Source organism: Pongo pygmaeus, chromosome 13 (genome assembly GCF_028885625.2).
Source record: "Pongo pygmaeus isolate AG05252 chromosome 13, NHGRI_mPonPyg2-v2.0_pri, whole genome shotgun sequence".
NCBI classification, from domain to species: domain Eukaryota; kingdom Metazoa; phylum Chordata; class Mammalia; order Primates; family Hominidae; genus Pongo; species Pongo pygmaeus.
The window spans coordinates 128243498-128268154 of NC_072386.2; the positions used below are offsets into that span (position 1 = coordinate 128243498).

The 24657-nt window shown below is 57.4% G+C and overlaps 1 protein-coding gene across 1 annotated transcript in view; it reads right to left on the reverse strand.

Annotated features, from left to right (window-relative positions):
- The window catches only part of PNPLA7 (patatin like phospholipase domain containing 7), a 97867-nt gene that overhangs the window by 19841 nt on the left and 53369 nt on the right, over positions 1-24657 (reverse strand). The window contains 10 exon segments of the mRNA XM_054499979.2: positions 530-712; positions 1790-1958; positions 2447-2510; positions 6537-6686; positions 14711-14780; positions 16764-16877; positions 19097-19220; positions 20069-20171; positions 20174-20199; positions 24242-24447. Of these exon segments, the coding sequence (XP_054355954.1) occupies positions 530-712; positions 1790-1958; positions 2447-2510; positions 6537-6686; positions 14711-14780; positions 16764-16877; positions 19097-19220; positions 20069-20171; positions 20174-20199; positions 24242-24447 (1209 nt within the window).

The following is a 24657-nucleotide window of genomic DNA, read 5'->3' on the forward strand; positions in this document are numbered from 1 at the left end:
CCTCACCCTCAGGCCCCAGGGCTGCCTGAGGACACTGGAATTAAAAGTCTCAGGGTCTTCTGCCCAAAGGAGGGAGCAGCGCTGGCCTGAGGACACCCTCATCAGCTGGATGTGGGAGCCTCAGCCTCAGCCCTGAGCAGCCCTGACATGAGGCCCATCCCCCAGAGTTCACTGAGCCCCCTGATTCAAGCCCATCCCCCAGGGTTCACTGAGCCCCTCTGATGTCAGGCCCATCCCCAGGGTTTACTGAGCCCCCTGATTCAGGCACATCCCCAGGGTTCACTAAGCCCCCAGCCCGATGGCCGCCCTGTGCCTGCCCCCACCGGACCAGCTGCCTCCTAGCCGTGGCCACCAGAGGCCCAAAGGGCAAGATGAAGGAGACGTGAGGCAGGGTCACGTTCACAAGCACAGGAAGGGCCCAGGGAGCGCGGGTGTCAGGGAATCAGGTGGGGAATGTGAAGAATGCTTCGAACGTTCGAGGAAAGGAACCACGGAGCCACGGGCAGGCAGCCTCCTCTCCCCGCCTCACCAGCTTGGGCAGGCTCCTCCTGGAGAAGACGCGGCGCGGGCAGCAGAGGTGCAGGTGGCCAGAGCACCAGCTCCGCATGTTGAGCCACTCCACGGTGCGGGCTGGCGCCAGGCCCTCCTCCCTGTGCAGCAGGATCAGCTGCTTCTGGGCACGCACAGCTGTGCTCTCCAGCATCCGCTCCAGCTGAAAGGCAGAGCCCACGTGTCTGCCAGCCGGGCAAGCCTGGGACTCAGGGCAGGACAGAGCTGAGGGCCAGCACAGGGGGTCTGAGGGCAGGACCCCGGGAGCAGCTCCTGGGTTCTGCAAAGCAACTTGGCTGTGGCCTGGTCTGTCTTGGCGCTGTCGAAGCTCTGACGGCAGGGGTCCGTCCATCCACTGTGTGCCGGGCAAGGTCAGCACGGCAGGAGGGGGCACCTCCTCTTTCTGTTTCTCTAACACTGCCTCATAAACACATACAGCAACCTTTTCAAATGAGGTATTTTGCAAACAAACCCTCACAAGGGAGCATCACTAGCTGTAGAACAGGAACATACATCAGAGAGGAGGAATTTTTAGCTGCCCCAGGATTAGCCCTGGCAGGCTTGTGATGAGAACAGAGCAGGGAGCAGAGGAGGGAGACGGGAAATGTGAACTGAAGGCAGGAAGCTGGAGAACACGAACAGGACTGGGCGGCCGTGAGCCCGAGGCCTCGCCTGCAGCAATGGCCAGGTGCAAGGTCCACAAGCAATCGGGTCAGTGATCTGCTGCCATCTGGGAACCCGCAGACACAGCCTGGGGCCGGCGTCCCGAAGGTGCCTGCAGAAGGCTGTTCCTGTTGGCTGAGGATGCAGAGGCAGAGGGTAAGGCATTCACAAGAGGAAAACTAAGCAGCCAGAAAAAGCAGTGAGGGGAACAGGAACGACGCCGACACCTAAGTGCTGTGGAGAAAAGCAAACTTCAGACGACACAAAATAGGGCACCGTTTACGTAAAAGGTTAGTCCTGGAAAGGGCTTCCTGCACCTGCTGTAAAAGTGCTAAAGGCAGCCAGAGGCTCCGGCTTCACAAGAGGCCACGTGGGGCACCTGCCCTGCTCTGTGCTAGAACCACTGAAGGTCAATACAGCACCGTGTTTTTAAAACATGGGTAGCAGATATCTGAGTGTTGGCTCTTATTATCTGTCTTTTTCTGAGTTTGTGCAGTATTTCACTCAAAGGAAAAGAGAAACAGGAGGTTCTGAAGAGAGGGCTCTCCTCAGCTCCACCAGCCCTCCCCATGCTCACCTCACCCACCATGGGCTCCTGGTCACCCAGGCCCACGATGAGGATGCAGTCGGCCTGGCGCACGCAGTGCTGGGTCCAGGGTGTGAGTGTGCCATCTGCCTGGTAGAGCACGATCCTGTGGGTGTCCTCCTGCTGCCCCAGCCAGCTGGACAGCCGGTACTCGTGAACACTGCAGGACGCAGAGGGAGTACCTCACTACTCCGCAGGGGCCTGGCACTCTTAGCACGTGTCCCCGGGGGAAAGAGGCAGCAGAGGCCAGCACCAGCCACTGCCCTTCCCCTCCCTGCCCAGCACTTCCTGCCATCGCTAGTTCGCAGTGAGTTATTCAGGGCCTAGGTGGTCATGCAGAGGCTGCAGTTAAGCCCAGAGGTTGAGGCTCGTTGAGGGGCAGGCTGGGGAGGGTGAGACCCGGGGCTGTCCAGGCGGGAAGCGGGGGTCCCAGGGGGCTGGGGTCCCCTGGGAGGCCTGACAGTGCCCAGCAGGTCAGCGCTGCCCAGTGTGTCCGGTGAAGGGAGTCGCGTCATCAGCCCTCACACCATGGTGTGCTGGACGAGGAGCACGCTGCAGTGCAGATGCTGGATGTGGACACAGTGGGGACACATCTCAGGGCTGCGCTGGGCCGGCTGGGAAGAAGGAGTCAGGGCTGGCGGCACGCACCTGTCCAGGGCAGCGGAGCCGAGGCGCCGTTTTATGTTGTCACTGGTCAGCAGCAGGGTCGGGCCTGAAAACACCACCACCAGTAACGGAGCCTGCCTGGGCAGCCCACCCCAACGCCAACAAGGCACCAACGCCGACAAGGCACCGACGCCCAGCAAGGCACCGACGCCGACAAGGCACCGACGCCCAGCAAGGCACCGACGCCCGGCCAGGCACCGACACCGAGCCAGGCACTGACACCTGGCAAGGCACCGACGCCGAGCCAGGCACCGACGCCCAGCCAGGCACCGACGCCCAGCAAGGCACCAAGGCGGAGGAAGGCAGTGAGAGTCCACTCCCCACCCCCAAGGCCTGCTCCCCTTGAGCGCAACTGCCAAGCCTTCTTCACCTGCCAGTGGGGAAGGGCCTGTGGCCTGATGCTTCCTCCCCTCTGCCCTGAAGGAGGCCTCGGGTAGCCTCTCTGAGCCTCGGTCTCCTCTAGCATGAGGAGCAGTGGAATCTCTGTGTCCTGCCACGTGTGCAGGGCAGGGAAGGCTGTGCGATGGGAGATAACATAATTTCCCAAACCCAGATCATTGAGGTGCCAGATACCCAGAGGCCAGGGTCCCCAGTGCTGACATGCCTGTTCGTATGCATCTTCCACATGGGCACGGCTGTCAGGACCCTTCTCAACCAGGGGCGCCAGTGTCAGCCCCGGCATCACGGCCACCAGAGGCTCGGGGGAGAAGCTAAGATGAGGGGCTCAGCCTGAGGGGGTGCTGCTTGGCAGTGCCGGGTGGGAAATGACCCAGAGCCCCATGTGTGGGAAGCAGGGAGGTCTAATTCTAATTAAAAGCTAGAGATCGGCCGGGCGCGGTGGCTCACGCCTGTAATCCCAGCACTTCGGGAGGCCAAGGAGGGCGGATCACGAGGTCAGGAGATCGAGACCAGCCTGGCTAACACGGTGAAACTCCATCTCTACTAAAAATACAAAAGTTAGGTGGGCGCGGTGGCGGGCGCCTGTAGTCCCAGCTACTTGGGAGGCTGAGGCAGGAGAATGGCATGAACTCGGGAGGCAGAGCTTGCAGTGAGCTGAGATCGTGCCATAGCACTCCCGCCTGGGCGACAGAGCAAGACTCCGTCTCAGAAAAAAAAAAAGCTAGAGATCAGATCAATGTGTCTCGTGCCTTAACTGGCAACATTTGTTTCTTAGAGGCACACAAAATAAGGGCCCCTCTTACAACTGAACTGGAATGCTCCCTGGGCTCAAGAGACAGCTCTGAGCCCAAAATCCAGCCCAATGCCGGTGCGATGTGCAGCAGCCGGAACCTGCTTGCTGCTGTGGGACTGCAGCCTGGTGCAGCCTCACTGGAAGTCAGCTTGGTGGTTTCTTCTACAACTAAACATACTCTGACCACAGGATCCGGCAATCATGCTCCTTGGTGTTTACCCAAAGGAACTGAAAACTGTCCACACAGAAGCACGCACACAGGTGTTTACACCAGCTTCACTCATATTGCCAAATCCTGGAAGCAGCCAAATGCCCTCCAGTAGATGAACAGATAAACTGTGGTGCTTCCAGGCAGCGGACGATGACTCAGCACCAAAAAGAACTGAGCTCCAGGCCAGGAAAAGGCCAGGAGGAACTTTGCGTGCACCTGACTGAGTGGGAGAAGGCCGTCTGCAGAGGCTACACCGTGTGGTTCCATTTCTATCACTTTCTCAGAATGACAAAATTATAGAGATCGAGAACAGATCCAGGGCTGCCGGCAAGCCGGGGTGCTGGGTGACAACATGGCGGCCACCTGCAGTGTCTCCTCCGTGACAGAGTGGCCCAGTGTGGTGCAGGTCACAGAAACGGCACCCATGCCACACTGCACCACACACACCCAGGAGGGCACGGACGGGCTGCTGGGGCCTGAGGGGTCTACAGATGGCGTAAACGCCAACGTCCCGGCCTTGATGTTATCCCCTAAGGCGCTGCCCGTGAGGGAGCCCCGGCGAAGGGCACATGGGGTCTCTCTTTACTATTCCACAATTTCTCTGATCCTATAATTATTTCAAAATAAAGTGGGTTTTTTGTTTGTTTTTGTTTTGACATGGAGTCTCACTCTGTTGCCCAGGCTGGAGTGCAGTGGCACCATCTCGGCTCACTGCAACCTCCACTTCCCAGGGTCAAGCGATTCTCCTGCCTCAGCCTCCCTGGTAGCTGGGACTACAGGAGCCCGCCAACAAGCCTGGCTAATTTTTGTGTTTTTAGTGAGACGGGGTTTCAACATATTGGCTAGGCCGGTCTCGAACTCCTGACCTCAAGTGATCCTCCCACCTCAGCCTCCCCAAGTGCTGGGATTACAGGTGTGAGCCACCACGCCTAGCTTAAAAAGTGTTTTTTAAAGGGAACTAGTTTATATGAAGCAGGACAGCTCCACCGCACAACTCTAAGATGTTTTTAAAGGGAACTAGTTTATATGAAGTAGTACAGCTCCACTGCACAACTCGACGATGTTTCTAAAGGGAACTAGTTTATATGAAGCGGGACAGCTCCACCGCACAACTCGAAGATGTTTCTAAAGGGAACTAGTTTATGTGATGCGGGACAGCTCCACCACACAACTCGACGATGTTTCTAAAGGGAACTAGTTTATATGAAGTAGTACAGCTCCACCACACAACTGGAAGATGTTTTTAAAGGGAACTAGTTTATATGAAGTAGTACAGCTCCACTGCACAACTCGAAGATGTTTTTAAAGGGAACTAGTTTATATGAAGTGGGACAGCTCCACCGCACAACTCGAAGATGTTTTTGGACCCACTTGGAATACTCTGACTGATGTCACTGGAACTGAGTAAGATTTTCTGCATATACTGGGAATATATGTCATGTAACGACGGTCAAGGCCATCAGACAAGGCAATCCATGCTTTATGTGTTTTAAAATTTTGTTTTGAGAGTAACTTTCATTTATTTATTTTTGAGATAGAGTCTCGCTCTGTCACCCACGCTGGAGTGCAGTGGTGCGATCTCGGCTCCCTGCAACCTCTACCTACCGGGTTCAAGCGATTCTCCTGCCTCAGCCTCCCACATAGCTGGGATTACAGGCATTCCCACCACCACAGCCAGCTAATTTTTGTATTTTTAGTAGAGGCGGGGTTTCACCATGTTGGCCAGGCTGGTCTAGAATTCCTGACCTCAAGTGATCCGCCCGCCTCGGCCTCCCAAAGTGCTGGGATTACAGGCGTGAGCCACCGCACGTGGCTGAGAATAACTTTTAAGTATTCGATGTTTATAGCAGCATCTTTCTACATTATAAATTTTTTGAATTTATTGTTTTCTATTACCAAATGTCTGTATCAGGAGAGAGCATTTTCACATGGTTCTGAAATACTCTTGTCACAATATATTGTTTCATAATAATTATACAACATTCATTGCATTTATTTATTATTATTATTATTATTATTATTATTATTATTATTTGAGACAGAGTCTTGCTCTGTCGCCCAGGCTGGAGTGCAGTGGTGTGTGAGCTCGGCTTACTGCAACCTCTACCTCTCGGGTTCAAGCGATTCTCCTGCCTCAGCCTCCCCAGTAGCTGGGATTACAGACGCGCACCACCACGCCTGGCTAATTTTTGTATTTCAGTAGAGATGGGGTTTTACCATGTTGGCCAGGCTGGTCTTGAACTCCTGACCTCGGCCTCCCAAAGTGCTGGGATTACAGGCATGAGCCACCGTGCCCGGCTGCATTCATTATTATTGCATTATTTTGCCAAGACAACACTGAAATTTTTAGTATAACCTTAAACCCACAGAAAACTGACTTCCTGTCTATCATCATGGTCCCTATAATCACATGAAAACTTGTAAATAAAATGTTGCAAAGAATATAAAATAACTTAGAATTTTGAGAGTTCTCAGGAAATTCAATTCCTTGTCCTTGAATCCCCAAATTTAACAGCTGCCAGGAATTTGGAAACACTACCGAACACTGACCCCACCTGAGCCCTGGCCACCCACCGCCGTGTCCCCTCGAAGACAGAGGGCAGCCGGCAGGCGCCCTCCACCAGGCCCAGAACCCAAGGATGGCTGGAGGCTGGGAGGCCCAGGCTTACCGATGGCGCTGAGGGCGTGCTCCAGTTCCAGGGCGAAGGCGGTGAGGGGCACTTCCTCTGACACGGGCATCACTGCCACCGTGGACAGGTTGACAGCCAGGTTCCCCGAGTCCCACTTGCTGCCCTCTGTGGGGAGCCCAAGCTGGTGGCCTGTGGAGCAAAGGACCCACGTCAGCTGGGACAGCCCACACACTCACAGATGCCTCCAGATGCCCTGGGGCCCCCCCAGGCTGCACAGGAGCAACACAGCAGCACCAGAGGCTGCCTGGCTCTCACGCCTCCCCAGTCCTGAGGCTGCCTGGACCTTGCGCCTCCCCAGTCCTGAGGCTGCCTGGACCTTGCGCCTCCCCAGCCCTCAGGGGCTGCCTGGACCTCATGCCTCCCCCAACCCTCAGAGGCTACCTGGGCCTCACGCTGTCCCCAGCCATGTGGCTGCCTAGGCCTCACGCCTCCTCCAGGCCGGAGGCTGTCTTGGTCTCACGCCTTCCCCAGCTCTTCCTGATGAGCTGCCAGTCCACACCTGCAAGCGTCCCCAGGCCCCACACAGCAGGCCTGACCAGCACTGGTCCAGGCCCAGGCCCAGGGAGTGGATTCGTCCTGACCCACTAAAGACAGTGATTCAGGGAGCGACTGAAAGGAACGTGAGGCTCAGAGTAAACCAGACAAACGCTCCAGGTGAGGCCTCATCGGAGTAAACTAGACCAACTCTCCAGGTGAGAGGCCTCATGGGAGTAAACAAGACACACTCTCCAGGTGAGGCCTCATTGGAGTAAACCAGACAAACTCTCCAGGTGAGGCCTCATCCCCTGAACCAACCCTCGCAGGGTTTTCCACCACTCACTCCCGGAACAGTAAACAACACACGGGCTAGACATCAACAGGCCTGTTTCTCTTGTCTGTCATCTGCAAGGGATTCCGGAAACCAAGGGAGCACAGCGCAGCCCTGGGAAGCCTGGGCCAGGCCCTGGAGACCCCGGAGACGCGAGTGAGGAGGTCAAGGCGGACCAGGCTTTCCTCTCCCTGAGACTGGAGCCTCTAGGGCCCACCAAGGGGCCCACCCAGACAGGCAGGACCCTCTCCCCGGCCCCCATGTGGGCTGAGGGGCTCCTCGGCCAGCACAGCGGCAAGGACATGGACCAGGGGGTCTGGGACTTGAGAGTCCCCCAGAGGGTCCCAGGCCCTCTTTACTGGACACCGTCTGGCGAGTGGCATCTCTGCTTCCACAGAAGAGGTTGAGCGGACGGCCTCACCGCTCCTGAGGCCACCGTGCCACCAGCCACGCTCCTGCCCATGAGAATCTCCTGCATCCAGGTGCCGTGGACACTCCCTCCTCTGTAGTCCCCATGGCCCAGCCCTCCCATCCCCAGTGAGGTGGCTTCCAGGCTCCACCAGACACGCAGGCCCTGATTGGCCGAGGTCAGAGGAAGGGGACGCCGCACGGTCAGGGAAGAGGCCAGGAGAGCAAGCCTGGGGACACGGAACCAAGTGAGGGCTTAAGGGCCACTCCCTGCAGACGGCGGCCAGCGGATGCCTGCTAGCTCCCAGGATGCACACGGTGCCGTGGCAGCACTGCGGGTAAGAGCCTGTGAACGGGGAGCATGGCTCGGAGAACCAGCGCACAGTCGGCAATCGTGTGCTCACAGGAAAATAGCTGATGACATGCTGCTGAGCAGGAAAGCTGCAGAGTGGTTTATAAATACGATTCCATTATTAAATAAATACTCAAGGCTTCCCAAAACAAAAACACCTGTACCTGTATGCAGGCAGAAACACAGATAAATGATGCTGCCCATCCAACATCCCTAATGAGTGTCCAAGACTCGCACAGCCCCAGATCCTCCCTCGGACTTGGCCCCCACCTCCGGCCCCAGGCTCCTAGAAGGTTCTTTCCTGACTGGCTTCCTGAGTGCAGTGCCAGCTTCTGACAGGGCCCAGTGCTCGGTCGGCCCCAGCAGGTAAGCCAGGGATGGAGGGTTGCGTGCTGTGCACCGGCTGCCAAGGGCTCAGTGTCCTGTGCCCATCTCTGCCTGGAGGTTGCAAAGCCCAGCTGCATCCCCAGCTGTTCACAGACCGCACCCAGCTTCTGCCAAGGGCTGTGACCAAGCAGAGGCATCCACACCGGGCCCTGGTCGGGATAAGCGCTTGGAGCTGAGTGGCCCAAAGTGCAGGCCTGGAGTGCAGGGCTGGCCGTGTGTCGCCATGGGGCTCATGGACCCCTGGAGGGGACCCCAGCCCTGGAGTAAATACCCAAATCAGCAGCCCCAGTAAAGGACCCTGCCTGACGCATGTGCAGCTGTGTCTGTGCAGGAAAAGAACCAGGGCGCTGGCGCCTCAGCACCACCTGAGCAGCTGTGCGAAGGAGGCGCCCACATCTTCATCTCGTGCCTGGGGGCTCTTAGGTCTTTTTGCAGCCTACACAGGCTTTGTGATAAAACTCCACAATGACAGACAAGAAAAATGAAGCAAAATAAAACTCTCCACACATGTTCCTCCTGGCAGCCTCTGCTCCTCTGGGGGAACCAGCCACACCGGCACGGAACCTGCTGTGCCGGCCACAGAGCCTCCAGTTCTCCCCACCCCCAGGTGGCCCCCCGAGAAGCCGTCCCATCCAGCCTCCACCTGCCTGTCAGGGGCGTCTCAGGAGCCCAGGCCACCACCACAACCTGGCACGCCTTGCAAGGTGTCCCCAGCATCACCTTCGCCGCACACACTTCAGCCCCTCCCTGCAGCTGAGCCTCGGCCACACGGCAAGAGCGCGGGACTCGGGCCCAGATGATGCATCTCCGCCTCTAGGCGCTGAGTGGAAGGCATGTGGCTTCTATAATCAGGAGGAAATAACTCCCAGATAGCAAATAAACAATGCACACACACGCCAAAGTGCTGCTGAGCACAGAAAGACGGAGAACCGCCTCCTCGTCCCGAGCTTCGGCCTGAACGCTGCTCTCACAGTCTGATGTCTGGTCCCGAGCTTCACTCGCAGTCTGATGTCTCGTCCCAAGCTTCGGCCTGAACCCGGCTCTCTGATGCGGATTTATTTTTATTTTTCCTGCAGCTTTTCCTTGGGAATCCCTTTCCTCTCACCTCTCCAGGGACTGAGGTGTCAGAGTCCTCATTTCAGGCTGAATGGGGGAGGCTATTGCTAGTTCTGTATGGCCTTAGCTTTGGGAAAAGGCACTGGTGAGGTTCTGGCTCTGGGCCAGAAGGGAGGTGGAGCAGACACAGGCCACCTGACTGTCACCAGTCATGATCAGAGAGGGACAGAGCTCAAGGCAGCTCTCGCAAGACTCCAAAGGATGGAGAGGAAGGCAGGCTGGCCGAGGACCTCGGACTCATGGAGGAACCACCCGACTCAGGCCAAGAAAGAAGCAAAGTCTGCTTCCCAGCCACATGACTGCCACAGACAGAGGGGTCTGTCCCTCCCTCCCCATGGGAGCTGCCTCCAGGGACACTGACTGGCACCAAGCAAGCACTAGCACACCTCCTTCCCAACTGTGTACCCCCTGTACCAGCCAGCATCCTCCCAACTGTCCACTGCCCACACCAGCAGACATCCCCCCAACTATGCACTCCCTGACCAGCAGACATCCCCCCAACTACGCACCCCCTGACCAGCAGACATCCCAACTACGCGCCCCCTGACCAGCAGACATCCCTCCCAACTGTGTACCCCCTGACCAGCAGACATCCCCCCAACTACGCACCCCCTGACCAGCAGACATCCTCCCAACTACGCGCCCCCTGACCAGCAGACATCCCTCCCAACTGTGTACCCCCTGACCAGCAGACATCCCCCAACTATGCACCCCCTGACCAGCAGACATCCCAACTATGCACCCCCGACCAGCAGACATCCCCCAACTATGCACCCCCTGACCAGCAGACATCCCCCCAACTATGCACCCCGACCAGCAGACATCCCAACTATGCACCCCCTGACCAGCAGACATCCCCCAACTACGCACCCCCTGACCAGCAGACATCCCCCCAACTGTGCCCCCCTGACCAGCAGACATCCCCCCAACTATGCACTCCCTGACCAGCAGACATCCCTCCCAACTGTGTACCCCCTGACCAGCAGACATCCCCCCAACTGTGCACCCCCTGACCAGCAGACATCCCCCCAACTGTGGCCCCCTGACCAGCAGACATCCCCCCCAACTGTACACCCCTGCAGAGAAAGCAGAGGAGGCCCCACCCCCTGCCAACTAGAGGTAGGAGATCAAGAAAGCCTCGAATCTGCTAATGAAGACTCAGCCTGTGCCAGGATCAGGTGTGCGGCTCTGAGAGCTGAAGATGGCGCAGAATGCAGCCTTCACACTGGGCCTGGGCAGCACCTAGTAGGCAGACCCCAGGGTCGGTTCACGTTCAAACCACACTCCACAAACGTTGGCCAGGACATGCCCTGTGAATACAAGCACACTGATAGTGAAAATTGAAGACTTAAATGGGAACCAGAGTCTCATAGCCTAACACTCAAAACATCAGGACACAAAATCCACAGTGACCAGGATGGGTCCACAGTGACCAGGCCACATCCACGGTGACCCGGTACGCCAAGAGCAAGGAGAATCTGAACCAGAGCAGCAAAAACAATCCACAGATAAAAACGACCACATGTCACGGACGGAATTATTTCTCCAGGACAATAAAGCTGTTATCATTACCAGCTAGAACCAGCAATCCTGAACACTCCTGAAACAAAGACAAAGAGAACATCCTAGCAAAGAAACAGGAGGCACACAGAAGAACCAAAACACGATCACAGAACATTTTTTTAAAACTCTCTGATAAGTCTCAAAGCAGAATCGAGATGACAAAAAGCCAAAGATCCTGAAGATAGATCAAAAGAAACAATTCCATCTTAACATCAGAGAGAGAAAAAAAAGGTTTAAAAAATGAACAGTGCCCCAGAGACCTTGGGGACAATAACACAAGGTCTAACACTTGTGCCACTTTATTTCCAGAAGAGGTGGAGGAGTACACGGGTGGAAGAATCGTTTGAAGACATACAGACTGAACACTTCCAAAATGTGTTAAAAGCTATAAACCTATGGGTCCAAGACGAAGAAACCCCAAACAGGACAGATCCAAAGTATTCATGCTCAGACACTTCCAAATCACATTTCTGAAAACTAAAGACAGAGAAAAACACCTTTTTGTGTGTGTGTTTTGAGGCAGGGTGTTGCTCTGTTGCCCAGGCTGGACTGCGGTGGTGCGATCGTAGCTCACTGTAACCTCGAACTCCGAGGCCCAAACGATCCTCCCACCTCAACCCTCTACGTAGCTGGGACGACAGGTGTGTGCTAACATGCCTGGATCATTTTTCAAATTTTATTCATAGAGACAGGGTCTCACTATGTTGCCCAGGCTGGTCTCGAACTCTTGGGCTCAAATAATCCTCCTGTCTCGGCCTCCTAAAGTGCTGGGATGAGGTGTGAGCCACTGTGCCTGGTCGAAACATTCTTGAACATAGCTAGAGAGAAATGATGCGTTACCTACTGGAGAACGTCTGGATACCTGGATCTTTCAATAGAAGCAACAGAGGCCATGAGGAAGTGGCACAAAATTTTTAAAGTGCTGAAATACTTTGTATTTCTGCCAAACCAGAATTATACATCCAGCAAAAGCACCCTTCAGCATGAGGGCGATGTGGAGACATTCTCAGATTCTCAGATGAGGGAAAGCAAGTGGATCTGCAGCCATCAGACCTTCTCTGAAAGAACCGCTAACCACGATTCTTCAACAGCAAGGAGACGAGCCCAGAAGGAAACCTGAGACGCTGCAAATGAAAGAAGAGCAGGAGGACGGTGACCCTGGGCGAACATCACAGACTATTCTCCTCCTAAGTTTAAAAAATCATGTTTGATGGCTGAAAGCGAAAGTTGTAGCCCTGTGTTTTTGGGGGGTGGGGTTCAGTGCACACAGAGGTAATAGTTAAGACAACCACATCATAAAGGGGAAGGATGAAGTGACTGAACAATGGTGAGCTCTCCACATTCCACTTAAAGTGCTGAGATGCTGCTGTCAGTAGACAAGGATAAGTTAGGTACGGATACTGACATTGCTAGAGTAACCACTGAAAAAATCACATGAAGAGACATCATGGAAACCACAGCTGATAATTATAATGGAATACTCAAAAAAGTTCACGTAACCTAAGAGTAGACAGAAAAGCTGGGCGCAGAGGCTCACAGCTGTAGTCCCAGCTACTCAGGAGGCTGAGGGGGGAGGATCACTTGAGCCCAGGAGTTAGAGGCTGCAGGGAGCTATGATTGCACTTGTAACTAGCCACTGCACTCCAACCTAGACAAAATAGTGAGACCCCATCTCTAAATAAAAAGAGAAAATACAGTAGTGTTTAACAACAGTGGGGGGTGTCAGAACAGAAAAAACAATAAAATGGAAGACGTAAATCCCAACAGAATAATTACACTAAGTATCTACGGTCTAAACACACAAAAGATAAAGTTAGAAGGGATGAAAAACACGATCCAACCAGACACCTTCTACAAGAAACTCACTTCAAAACTCACGGTGCAGGTAAGTGAAGAGTGAAGAGTCACATTACGTTACATGTTAGACAGTGTCCCCCAAAATTCACAGTGCAGGTAAGTGGAAAGTGAAGAGTTACATTACGTGTTAGTGTCCCCCCAAATTCATGTCTACCCAGAACCGCAAAATGTGACCTTATTTGGAAACGGTTTTGCAGAGGGACTCAGATGAAGATGGGGTCACCCTAGAGTGGGCCTCACACTTCGCTGCCTCTGTGTGGCCCTCTGTGCATCCATCTGCTTCTTGGACAGACGTTCAATGCTGTGCACACGTCACTGTGTGAACACAGACACAGGCTCCTGCTCCCAGCCAGCTCACATGCCAGTGCCAGAGGCAGGTGACAGGTCATGCAATGTGTCGGGGGTGACAAGCACAGAGAAGAAAAAGGAAGCGGAAAGGGAGCTGAGAGTGCTGGGCGGACGGGGAGGCCGGGGAGGCTGTGCTGAGACGGAGATGCAGGACACGCGGGAGCAGCCAGGCTCTCCTGAGGGCTCCAGGCAGAGAGCAGCAGGCACAGAGGCAGGAGGCAGGAGAGAGGAGCTCCCAGAATGGCAAGGGGGTCTGGGGTCAAATGCTGTCCAGCGGAGATAAAGGGTCAGAGTCCTCAAGTATGTGGGACCCGGTGAGAGACGACGGCCTGAGAGCCAACAGTGGCTCCAGAAAAAAGCACACCTCAGAACTAGTAAAGGATGAATACGCTGGAGGAAAAACTAAATTCCCCACACTCTAGAATGGTCTCATTATCTTTCCATGCTTAGCACAGGAGAGAGAGCACTCTCCGCTCCACCAATATCGTTTCCGGAGGTTTCACCGTTTCCTTTTTCCAATCAGCTGACAAAAATAGGAGGGAGATATGTCACATTTCATCTTTTCACATACAGCAGAGCTTTCCTCCAATGCTGCCCACATTGAGAAACAGTTTGACAAAATTACTGGGCTCGGGTGGGCGGGGCTCTGAGGTGGGGCCATGGGTGGGCGGGGCTCCAGGGAGGTTGGGATCATGTGTGGGCGGGGCTCCAGGGGAGGTTGGGACCATGGGTGGGCGGGGCTCCAGCACATGGCACGGCCATGGGCGGGTGGGTGGGTGGGACTCCAGCACAGGGCGGGGCCACGGGTGCGTGGGTGGGCGGGGCTCCAGCACAGGGCAGGGCCGTGGGCTGGGTGGGTGGGGCCCCAGGATAGGGCCAGGCCCATGAGCTGGGTGGGTGGGGCTGCATGACAGGGCGGGGCCATGAGCTAGGTGGGTGAGGCTGCAGGACGGGGTGTGGCCATGGGCTGGGTAGGCGGGGCTCCAGAACAGAGCAGGGCTATGGGCTGGGTGGGCGGGGCTTTATGACACGGCAGGGCCATGGGCTGGGTGGGCTAGGGCTCCGGGACTAGGTGGGGCCATGGCTGGGTGGGCGGGGCTTCATGACAGGGAAGGGCCATGGGCTGGGTGGGCAGGGCTCCAGGACAGGGCGGGGCCATGGGCTGTGAGGGCGGGGCCATGGGCTGGGTGGGTGGAACCATGGGCTGGGTGGGCGGAGCCATGGGCTGGGTGGGCGGAGCCATGGGCTGGGTGGGCGGGGCTCCAGGACTGGGTGAGGGCTCGCAGGAGGCTCTGGGTTGGGGAGGTGACCCACCTGTCACAGGTCCCTGCTGGAGGCTGCCCAGGATCTTCTCACCCAAGAGATGAATCAGCCGAGTCACCACCTGCGGGCAGACACAGGAGCCAAGAGCCACACATTTTAAACCGAGAAACGCTGGGAACCAGACAGTGATGCTCAACAACAGCCAGACTCAGCCAATGGCGCTGGATCTGCTTTTCAAAACCTCCATGAACTGAGTTGCACGTGACTCACAAGGCACGTGCTGGGCCATGGCTGTCCAGGCCTTGCAGCCTTCTTGATGCCCAGGTAAGCCATACGGCTGCCTTTCTGGTTGCCAGACCAGCAGGTACGAGGGTTATGTCCTCTGTGACCGTGAGCCCAGGTCAGCCTCTCGCTCTCACTTCAGGGCAGGCAGACAACTCCAGGGGAAGCCACCCACAACCCTGAAGGCAGGACAAGGACAGGCTGGCAGGCTTCTCTGGAACTGAGGGCTCATTGTGGCCATTGCTTCTGGGTGCCAACCCCGCTTCAGGGCATGGTTGGGGACATTTGTCCTGACTGGACCAAACGGTCCCCACACCAGGGGTCGCTGGCTTGCAGGGACCCTGCCCAGGGGCTGACTGTACAGCAAAGCTGGCCCCACAACAGTTGACCCACTGGCTTTACCCACACTGTCCCCCAGAAGCTGCTGGTCGGATGGGGCCCTGCAGCGGCCTCTAAAGGGTGGGCCAGGGCTCCTGCTCCGAGGCGCTCATGAGGACGAGGCCCACCCTGCAGGCCAGGACAAAGATGGAGGAGTGGCCTGGCTCCCTGCTGTTCCCAGCAACTGTGGCTGCCACCCCGGAGCCTGCTGGCCCTGTGAGCTGCACTCACATGCTCCGCCAGGCTCTCCTGATCCATAAGTGGGCAAGTACAGCAAGCACCAGGACCTAGGATCTGCAGGCAGGAGAACCAGGACCCAGGAGCTGTGGGCGGGAGAACCAGGGCCCAAGAGCTGTGAGTGGGAGAAGCGCTACCTGAGGGGAGGCGGTGGAGGGAGGGCAGTGGTGGCCTCTCAGGGTGAGCCCCAGGGACGGTGAGAGGCACTGGCCGTAAAAGGCCCTGCAACATGCTGGGGGCCACACCTGCACCCCCTTTCCATTTGTTCTAGAATGAAAAACTTCTTGGGATCCGTGTGCTGGCTGATGAACAACTGCAGACCTGCCCTTCAGGCCCCTCCGCCGGTCCTTCCTGGGCGCTCTCCTCACCGCTGACCCTGCACTTCTGAGCAGCCCGCCCTGTCCTTCTCCAGATCTCAGAGTGAGAGTCATTTCCCTTTCCTCTGCCACACCCACATCACTCACGAGTAGAGAGGCCACCAAGAAGGCAGCTGCACGACTGTCCTGGGAAGCAGCCCGGGCGCCTCTCCAGGTTTCCTGCCCACCGTCACAGCCCACACCCAGCTGGGCTCTGATCTTCACCTCCTCCAGGTCATTTTCTACCCACGTGTACATAGACCAAATGATCACTACAACTCACGGCACAGTTTGGGACATGGCCTGTGCCACCCTCACCCACGCCCTCACCAGCTCTGCGCCTCCACCTCCTCCATGCCCTCACCTATTCCGTGCCCTCACCTGCTCTGCACCCTCACCAGCTCCGTACCCTCACCTGCGCCCTGCCCTCACCTGCTCCGTGACCTCATCCACTCCGCACCCTCACCTGCTCTGCGCCCTCACCTGCTCCGCGCCCTCACCTGCTCCGTGACCTCAGCCACTCCGCACCCTCAACTGCTCTGCGCCCTCACCTGCTCCGTGCCCTCACCTGCTCTGCGCCCTCACCTGCTCCGTGACCTCATCCACTCCGCGCCCTCACCTGCTCTGTGCCCTCACCTGCGCCGCCCTCACCAGCTCCACACCCTCACCTGCGCTCTGTCCTCACCTGCTCCGTGACCTCATCCACTCCGCGCCTTCACCTGCTCTGCGCCCTCACCTGCTCCGTGCCCTCACCTGCTCTGTGCTCTCACCTGCTCCGCCCTCACCTGTTCTGTGCCCTCATCTGCTCCACACCCTCATCCGCTCCACATCCTCACCTGCACCATGCTCACCTGTGGGTACCTGCGCTTGATGGACGTGAGGGCTCCTGCCGGCAGCTTGGCCAATTCTGAGTCCTGAACGGCATGCACCGTGGTCGCCCGGGCCTGGTGGGTCAGTGTCTCCACCTGAGGAGAGGAGCCGGCTGCTGGGGCGGCGGGCTTGGGAGGGCCGAGCCAGCTGGGCCTGTCCCTGACAGCCTCCGGTGCTTGCCAGAGCCACACATGGCCCCGGCGTACAGAAAGCAAGGGAGGAGCCCACGGCTCCCACACCCCATCCACAGCGCAAGGCGGAGGCAGCCAGTGAGTGCTGGCAGGTGACGTGCTGTCAGAACCATTGGAACATGCCAGAAGCCAAAGGTGCCCCCTAGCAACCCAGGCAAATCGCAGACATAGGCATCGGACACCACAGGCTGGAACAAGGGCAGTCTCAGCAGCTCTCCCGAAGAAATAAATGCCTTTGGAGAACACCTCTTTTTTTTTTTTTGGAGACAGAGTCTTGCTCTGTCACCCAGCCTGGAGTGCAGTGGCGCTATCTCGGCTCACTGCAAGCTCTGCCGCCTGGGTTCACACCATTCTCCTGCCTCAGCCTCCCGAGTAGCTGGGACCACAGACGCCCACCACCACGCCCGGCTAATTTTTTTGTATTTTTAGTAGAGAAGGGGTTTCACCATGTTAGCCAGGATGGTCTCAATCTCCTGATCTCATGGTCTGCCTGCCTTGGCCTCCCAAAATGCTGGGATTACAGGCATGAGCCACCGCACCCGGCCTGGAGAACACTTCTTTTTAAGACGTGTCCCTCAGAGCCTGCGGGAGCCCTGCCCTCTGGCACTGAGGCCTCCCTGCCGGCATCCGGCCAGGTGTGTGAGCCTTCACCTGGTGGACGGAGCTGGAACCACCAGGCTGCACATACCGCCAAGCAGAGGCCCAGGGCCTGCTGAGCCATCGGAGCACGGGACTCTGATGGGAAGACCTTCGGCCCTGGCAGAGCTGAGGCGAGGCAGTGCTGGAGCACACTGACACAGAGTTCCCATCGGCCCCCCGCAAAATGCGGAGCAACTCGGCACCTCCGACCTCAGAGGCTGCCTGAAGGCCACGCTGTCCCCAGGAGAGGGCACCTAGGCCTCCCCGCACACTGGTTTTTTTTTTTTGAGACGGAGTTTAGTTTTTTTTTTTTTTTTTGAGATAGAGTTTAGCTCTTACTGCACAGGCTGCAGTGCAATGGCATGATCTCAGCCTCCACCTCCCAGGTTCAAGCGATTCTCTTGCCTCAGCCTCCCGAGTAGCTGGGATTACAGGCGCCTGCCAACACGCCCAGCTAATTTTATATTTTTAGTAGAGATGGGGTTTCTTCATGTTGGTCAGGCTGGTCTCGAACTCCCAACCTCAGATGATCCACCCACCTTGGCCTCCCAAAGTGCTGGGATTACAGGCATGAGCCACCGTACCTGGCCACACTGGTTTAAAACTGAACACAGTCTGGGAGCAGTGGCTCACGCCTGTAATCCTAATACTTTTAGAGGCTGAAGTGAGTGAATCACCTGCGGTCAGGAGTTCGAGACCAGCCTGACCAACATGGAGAAACCCCGTCTCTACTAAAAATACAAAATTAGCTGGGCGTGGTGGCGGGCGCCTTTAATCCCAGCTACTCGGGAGGCTGAGGCAGGAGAATCCCTTGAACTCAGGAGGCGGAGGTTGCAGTGAGCCGAGATCGTGCCATTGCACTCCAGCCTGAGCAACAGGGGTGAAATTCCATCTCAAAAAACAAAACAAAACAAACAAACAAAAAAATTAACACAAATCGGCAGAAGCCCCAGGCCGCAGCACCTTGGAGCTGGGCAGCCCCCCCACTCGCTCAGGATGCAGGGGTCTGCTGCGAGACCCAGACTGGCTGTAGTTGCTCCTGTGAAAACCCAGACCAGAGGCAGCTCCTGCTGCTACCAGCCCTCAAGAGACACCTGAGGCATCTGGACCAGTGCGCCCAGACGCCAGGATAGGTGCCTGGGAGGATCACAGCAAAGCAGCCACGGGGCATCCCCCCAATGGAGGCAGAGCCCGGGGCTCACAGCAGAATAGCCGCGGGGAGCCCCCCACAGAGGCAGAGCCCGGGGCTCACAGCAGAGCAGCCGCGGGGAGCCCCCCACAGAGGCAGAGCGGCCGCGGGGAGCCCCCCACAGAGGCAGAGCCCGGGGCTCACAGCAGAGTGGCCGCGGGGCATCACTCCTGCTCTCCACTCCCAGGGCTTCTGCTGCCTTGAGTAACTGGCCAGGCCACACCCAAGCCAGAACCCAGGACGTCCCGGGAGGGATGCAGAGGTGGGGGAGGCAGGAGCAGGGCCCAGCACCTACCATGCCGACGAGGTCTCCTCGGCCGTACTCCCCGGCCAGGAGCTTCTTCCCGTCGTCCTTCCGGATCACGGAGCGCAGCCGGCCGCTGAGCATGATGTACGTGCAGTCGGACTTGTCCCCCTGCCTGTGGGAGACACAGAGGCCCTGCAACCCTGGGCCCCCAGCCTCAGCCTCCACACCCAGCTTCCCAATGCCAGACAGACACAGGATGGAGAAAAAGAAAACGCAGGCTTCTCAATGTCTTATTTTTGTTTTGGAAAACATATTTTTTATTTTAAAATATTTATGTTAATAGGCCTGGGTTGTTTTAAATGAATATTCTAAAATTGTCTTGGCTTTAATTATTATTATTATTTTTTGAGATGGAGTCTCGCTCTGTTGCCCAGGCTGAAGTGCAGTGGCACGATCTTGGCTCACTGCAACCTCCACCTCCCAGGTTCATGCGATTCTCCTGCCTCAGCCTCCCAGGTAGCTGGGATTATAGGTGCCCGCCACCACGCCCAGCTAATTTTTGTATTTTTAACAGAGACAGGGTTTCACCCATGTTGGCAAGGCTGGCCTCGAACTCCTGACCTTGTGATCCACCCACCTCAGCCTCCCAAGTGCTGGGATGACAGGTGTGAGCCACCGCGCCCCACCAATGGGGCCCTTTTAAAGGGATGGTGTGGACTTGAATATACACGGAGAGACGCTCATGGAACATGGACTGTGTCTAAGCGTGTGTGGGTGTCACGAAATCCAGGAGGCCACGAAGCGTGTTTCCGAGCTAAGCTGGGGTGGGGCTGGGGAAATCCAGCCTTCCGTGTGTGGTTTCCACGGTAACTTCCGTGTGTGGTTTCCACGGTAACTTCCGTGTGTGGTTTCCACGGTAACTTCCGTGTGTGGTTTCCATGGTAACCGTGCTTTGCCCATCCCCGGCTCCTGCATGCCAGGGCAGCATGGATGCCGAGTGTGTGGCACCCACGGCCTCACCTGTATATTGCTCACCCGGCCTCCACCTCCACCCAGTCCAGGGCAAAGTCGATTTGCTGCACGAAGGACGACATCCTCTTCACCACAGTGTGCGCCACGCCAGGACGACGGTCGGCTGCTTCCGCATGATTCTGCCGGGCAGCCCAGAGTCAATCCCGCCCCATCCCTCCAACCTACCCTTCGCCCAGAGCCGCAGTGCTCGGGAATGGATGGGACCCGCAACCCCCACCCCACCCTGAGTGTACAGAGACCACTGGCAGGAGCTGGGACGGGGCACGCACCGGTCAGCTGCCTGCCCCACGGCACAGCACTGCCCACCACGTGCGCAGTGGCCAGCAGCTGTTGGGGAGCCCAGAGAGCCCCCTCCTGGCATGCCCACGAGTGCTCCTTGGGCACGGGCCCTGTGTCAGGCTGCGGTCCTGGCAGGGGACTGCACATGCCGTCAGGAGCTGCATAACGCACACTGGGGCCGTGGGTGTGGCTGGCAGTGAGTGCCGTGAAGGGCACCAGCAGGCAAAGGCAGAGGCTGAGAGACCCATGGGCCCCGGAGAGCACAGGGTCTCTCCTGGGTGGGTGGAGGGTGGCTGGGGCCTCTGACCCGGGGAACACTGTCCTCTCCCCGGTGGTCGTGAGTGGACAGACTGCGGAGGGTGAGGGCTGCTGCAGGGAGGTGCCCAGTGGCTCTGGGCGGTGGGGAGGTGGGACGTGGGGCAACCTGCACCCGGCGTGAGAGTGACGCCGGGCGACTCCAGGCCTAGCCCAGGCCACAGGCAGGTGGAGCTGCCATTTCCTCCGAAGGCAAAAGCAGGAGGAAGAGCAAACGTGGAATCAGGATCCGCTTTGCACAGGAGTGGGGGTAGCTGGGGAGATGGTAAGACAGTGGCTGGGTGAGGGCATGAAGAGCGTGAGCGTGGCACTTAGAGCCCCGGGGGTGGAGGAGGAGCCCCGGGACGCTGGCTGGAGTGATGGCTGCAAGGCACACCATGCATGCACACACAGGCAGACACACAGACACACACAGACACACGGAGACACACACAGAGACACACGAAGACACACGGACACATGCAGACACACACAGACACACGGACACACGCAGACACACACATGCAAACATACGGAGACACACGGACACATGCAGACACACGGACACGCAGACACGTGGACACACGCAGACACATGGAGACACGGACACACGCAGACACACAGGCACACGGAGACACACACAGACACACACGGAGACACACATGGACACATGCAGATACACACACACGGACACATGCACACACAGAGACACACACACAGACACACGGACACATGCAGACACACGGAGACACAGAGACACAGACACATGCACACAGAGACACACAGACACACGGACATATGCACACGGAGACAGACACACATGCACACACAGACACACGGACACATGCAGACACAAAGACACACACAGACACATGCACACACACAGACACACACAGACAGACACAGAGACACACGGAGACACACAGAGACACTCAGACACAGACACACACGGAGACACACATGGACACATGCAGACACACAGACACACACGGACACGTGCACACACAGACACACACACAGACACGGACACATGCAGACACACGGAGACACAGAGACACACACAGACACATGCACACAGAGACACACACACAGACACATGGACACATGCAGACACACGGAGACACAGAGACACAGACACATGCACACACAGACACACGGACACAGAGACACAGACACATGCACACACAGAGACACGCAGATACACACACACGCAGACACACGGAGACACACATGGACACATGCAGACACAGACACACATGGACACATGCACACAGAGACACACAGACACACGGACACATGCAGACACACGGAGACAGAGACACAGACACATGAACACACAGAGACGCACGCAGACACAGACACACGGAGACACACATGGACACATGCAGACACACACACGGACACATTCACACACAGAGACACACACAGACACACGGACACATGCAGACACATGGAGACACGGAGACACAGACACATGCACATACAGAGACACACACACGGACACATGCAGACACACGGAGACACAGAGACACACACAGACACATGCACACACACAGACACACGCAGACACACAGACACACGGCGACACATGGACAAATGCAGACACACACAGACACATGCAGACACAGAGACACACACAGACACATGGACACATGCAGACACACGGAGACACAGAGACACAGACATGCACACACAGAGACACACGCAGACACAGACACATGGAGACACACATGGACACATGCAGACACACACACACCCGGACACATTCACACACAGAGACACACACACACAGACACAAGGACACATGCAGACACATGGAGACACGGAGACACAGACACATGCACAGAGACACACACACAGACACACGGACACATGCAGACACACGGAGACACACATGGACAAATGCAGACACACACAGACACATGCACACACAGAGACACAGACGGACACATGCAGACACACGGAGACACAGAGACACAGACATGCACACACAGAGACACACACAGACACAGACACACGGAGACACACATGGACACATGCAGACACACACACACCTGGACACATTCACACACAGAGACACAGACACATGGACACATGCAGACACACGGAGACACAGAGACACACACAGACACATGTACACACAGAGACACACACAAAGACACACGGACACATGCAGACACATGGAGACACAGAGACACAGGCAGACAGACACATGCAGACACACGGAGACACACAAGGACACGCAGACACACACGCAGACACACATGGATACACATGGACACATGCAGACACACAGATAGAGACACACAGCACAGGGGGACTGAGCTGCTTTAAGGCTGAGGGCCCTGAGCTCTGCCCTGGGTGGTTCCTGTCCCTGCTCTTCGCCGTCCGTCCTGATCTCCCTGGTGCTGACGTGGAGTAGCTGGGGACACTCAGGAGGGAGATGGGTCCAGCTTCACCCAGGGTACCCTGCTGGTGGAGGGACCGGGACTTGGAGCCTCAGTCTCCCCATCTGCACGCTGCAGTGTGGGCACCCGGCATCGGGACCCGGTTGGAGCCACTTAGGCCAGGCCTGGAAGACAGAGGCCATGCAGAAAGCCCTTCCCAACTGGGCCAGGGCCCCGCTGTCCCCACCCCTGCCCCTTGCCCGGCTCGGGGTCCCCAGGCTGAAGCAACAACGGCGCGGTGCCGTTTGCTGGATTACAGGCGTGAGCCTCTGCGCCCAGCCGACCTGTTTTCTTCAGCTGCTGTGCTTCCACTGACCTTCAGGCTCCTGACCTCTCCTTCTGCCCAACCACTCAGGCAGAAGAGCTCTGAGACCATAGCAGACATCTGGCCTATGGGGGTGCGGAGGCCTTCCAGAAAACACACACAGAACGGCTCAAGCCGCCAGAGGCGAGAGCTGGGGTTAAACTGAACCCTAGGCTCCAGGAGATTCTGGACCTGACAGAGCAGAATGCCCAGTGCCGTAGATGTGAAGACGTGGCGGTTCTGCCAGGCAGCCGCAGGCAGGCCGAGGGCAGCTCTGGGCCTGGAGGGGCCGAGTCTGAGACTTACGGGCTGGGGTCAAGCGGACAGACGTCTTCCAGCCCAGAGCCTGGAAGGCGACACGGGCACATTCTGCCCCCAGAAGGGACACACGTCAGCGGGGCTCCTCCCCCGAGCCAGAGCTGCGTCCTCACCCACTGCCTTGCCCTTCCACCTCCGCATGGCCGGCTCCCGACACGTCAGCCCAGGCTGCAGGGGTGGGGCGGCTCACGGCCCCTGACGCCCGGCCCCACCCCAACGTGGGCCTTGCTGAGCCAAGCTGGGCAGCCCCAGAACTGACCAGTGATAAATGGACACGGCTGGGAGCACACCACAGAGATGGCTGTGCGAAGCTGATCGCTGTGGGCAGATGGGGTCGGCTGACTGAGCGCTGGAGGAGGGGGCACAGACCTGGGCCTACACAGGTGCCGGGGACAAAGAGGGGGGCCCGAGCAGCAGGGAAGAGGGCGAGAGCACCAGGAAGAGGCCGGCCACGCGGGGAGGGGTCTCAGGGCAGGCGGGGCTGGGGACCGCCCCGAGGTCCTGGCCCGTGGGACTCACTCATAGAAGTGGGCCTTGGAGATGGACAGGAAGCTGCAGTCCCTGTTGGCCTTGATGGTGAAGATGAGAGGCTCCCCGGTGAGCACGGCCAGCTGGCCCACCATCTCCCCAGGGCGCGTGAGGAACAGGCAGGTGTCTTCCTGGCTGCCAATCTTCCGCTGGTACACGTGCAGCAGCCCCGAGACCACGAACAGGATGCTGGTGTCCTGACAACATGAGAGGGCTCAGGAGGCACCACGAGTGACCACGGGCAGGACGGGGGCAGCTCTGGGCCCAGAGCAGACGATGCCACCAGGCTCGGCCGGGAGACCATCCGCCGACCAGATCAGCTCTGGGCATGGACTTCACTGGAAACATTTCGGCAGTGTCTACGGTTTCATGATTTCACAAGCAGTCGTGGAAAATTTGGGTTCTCG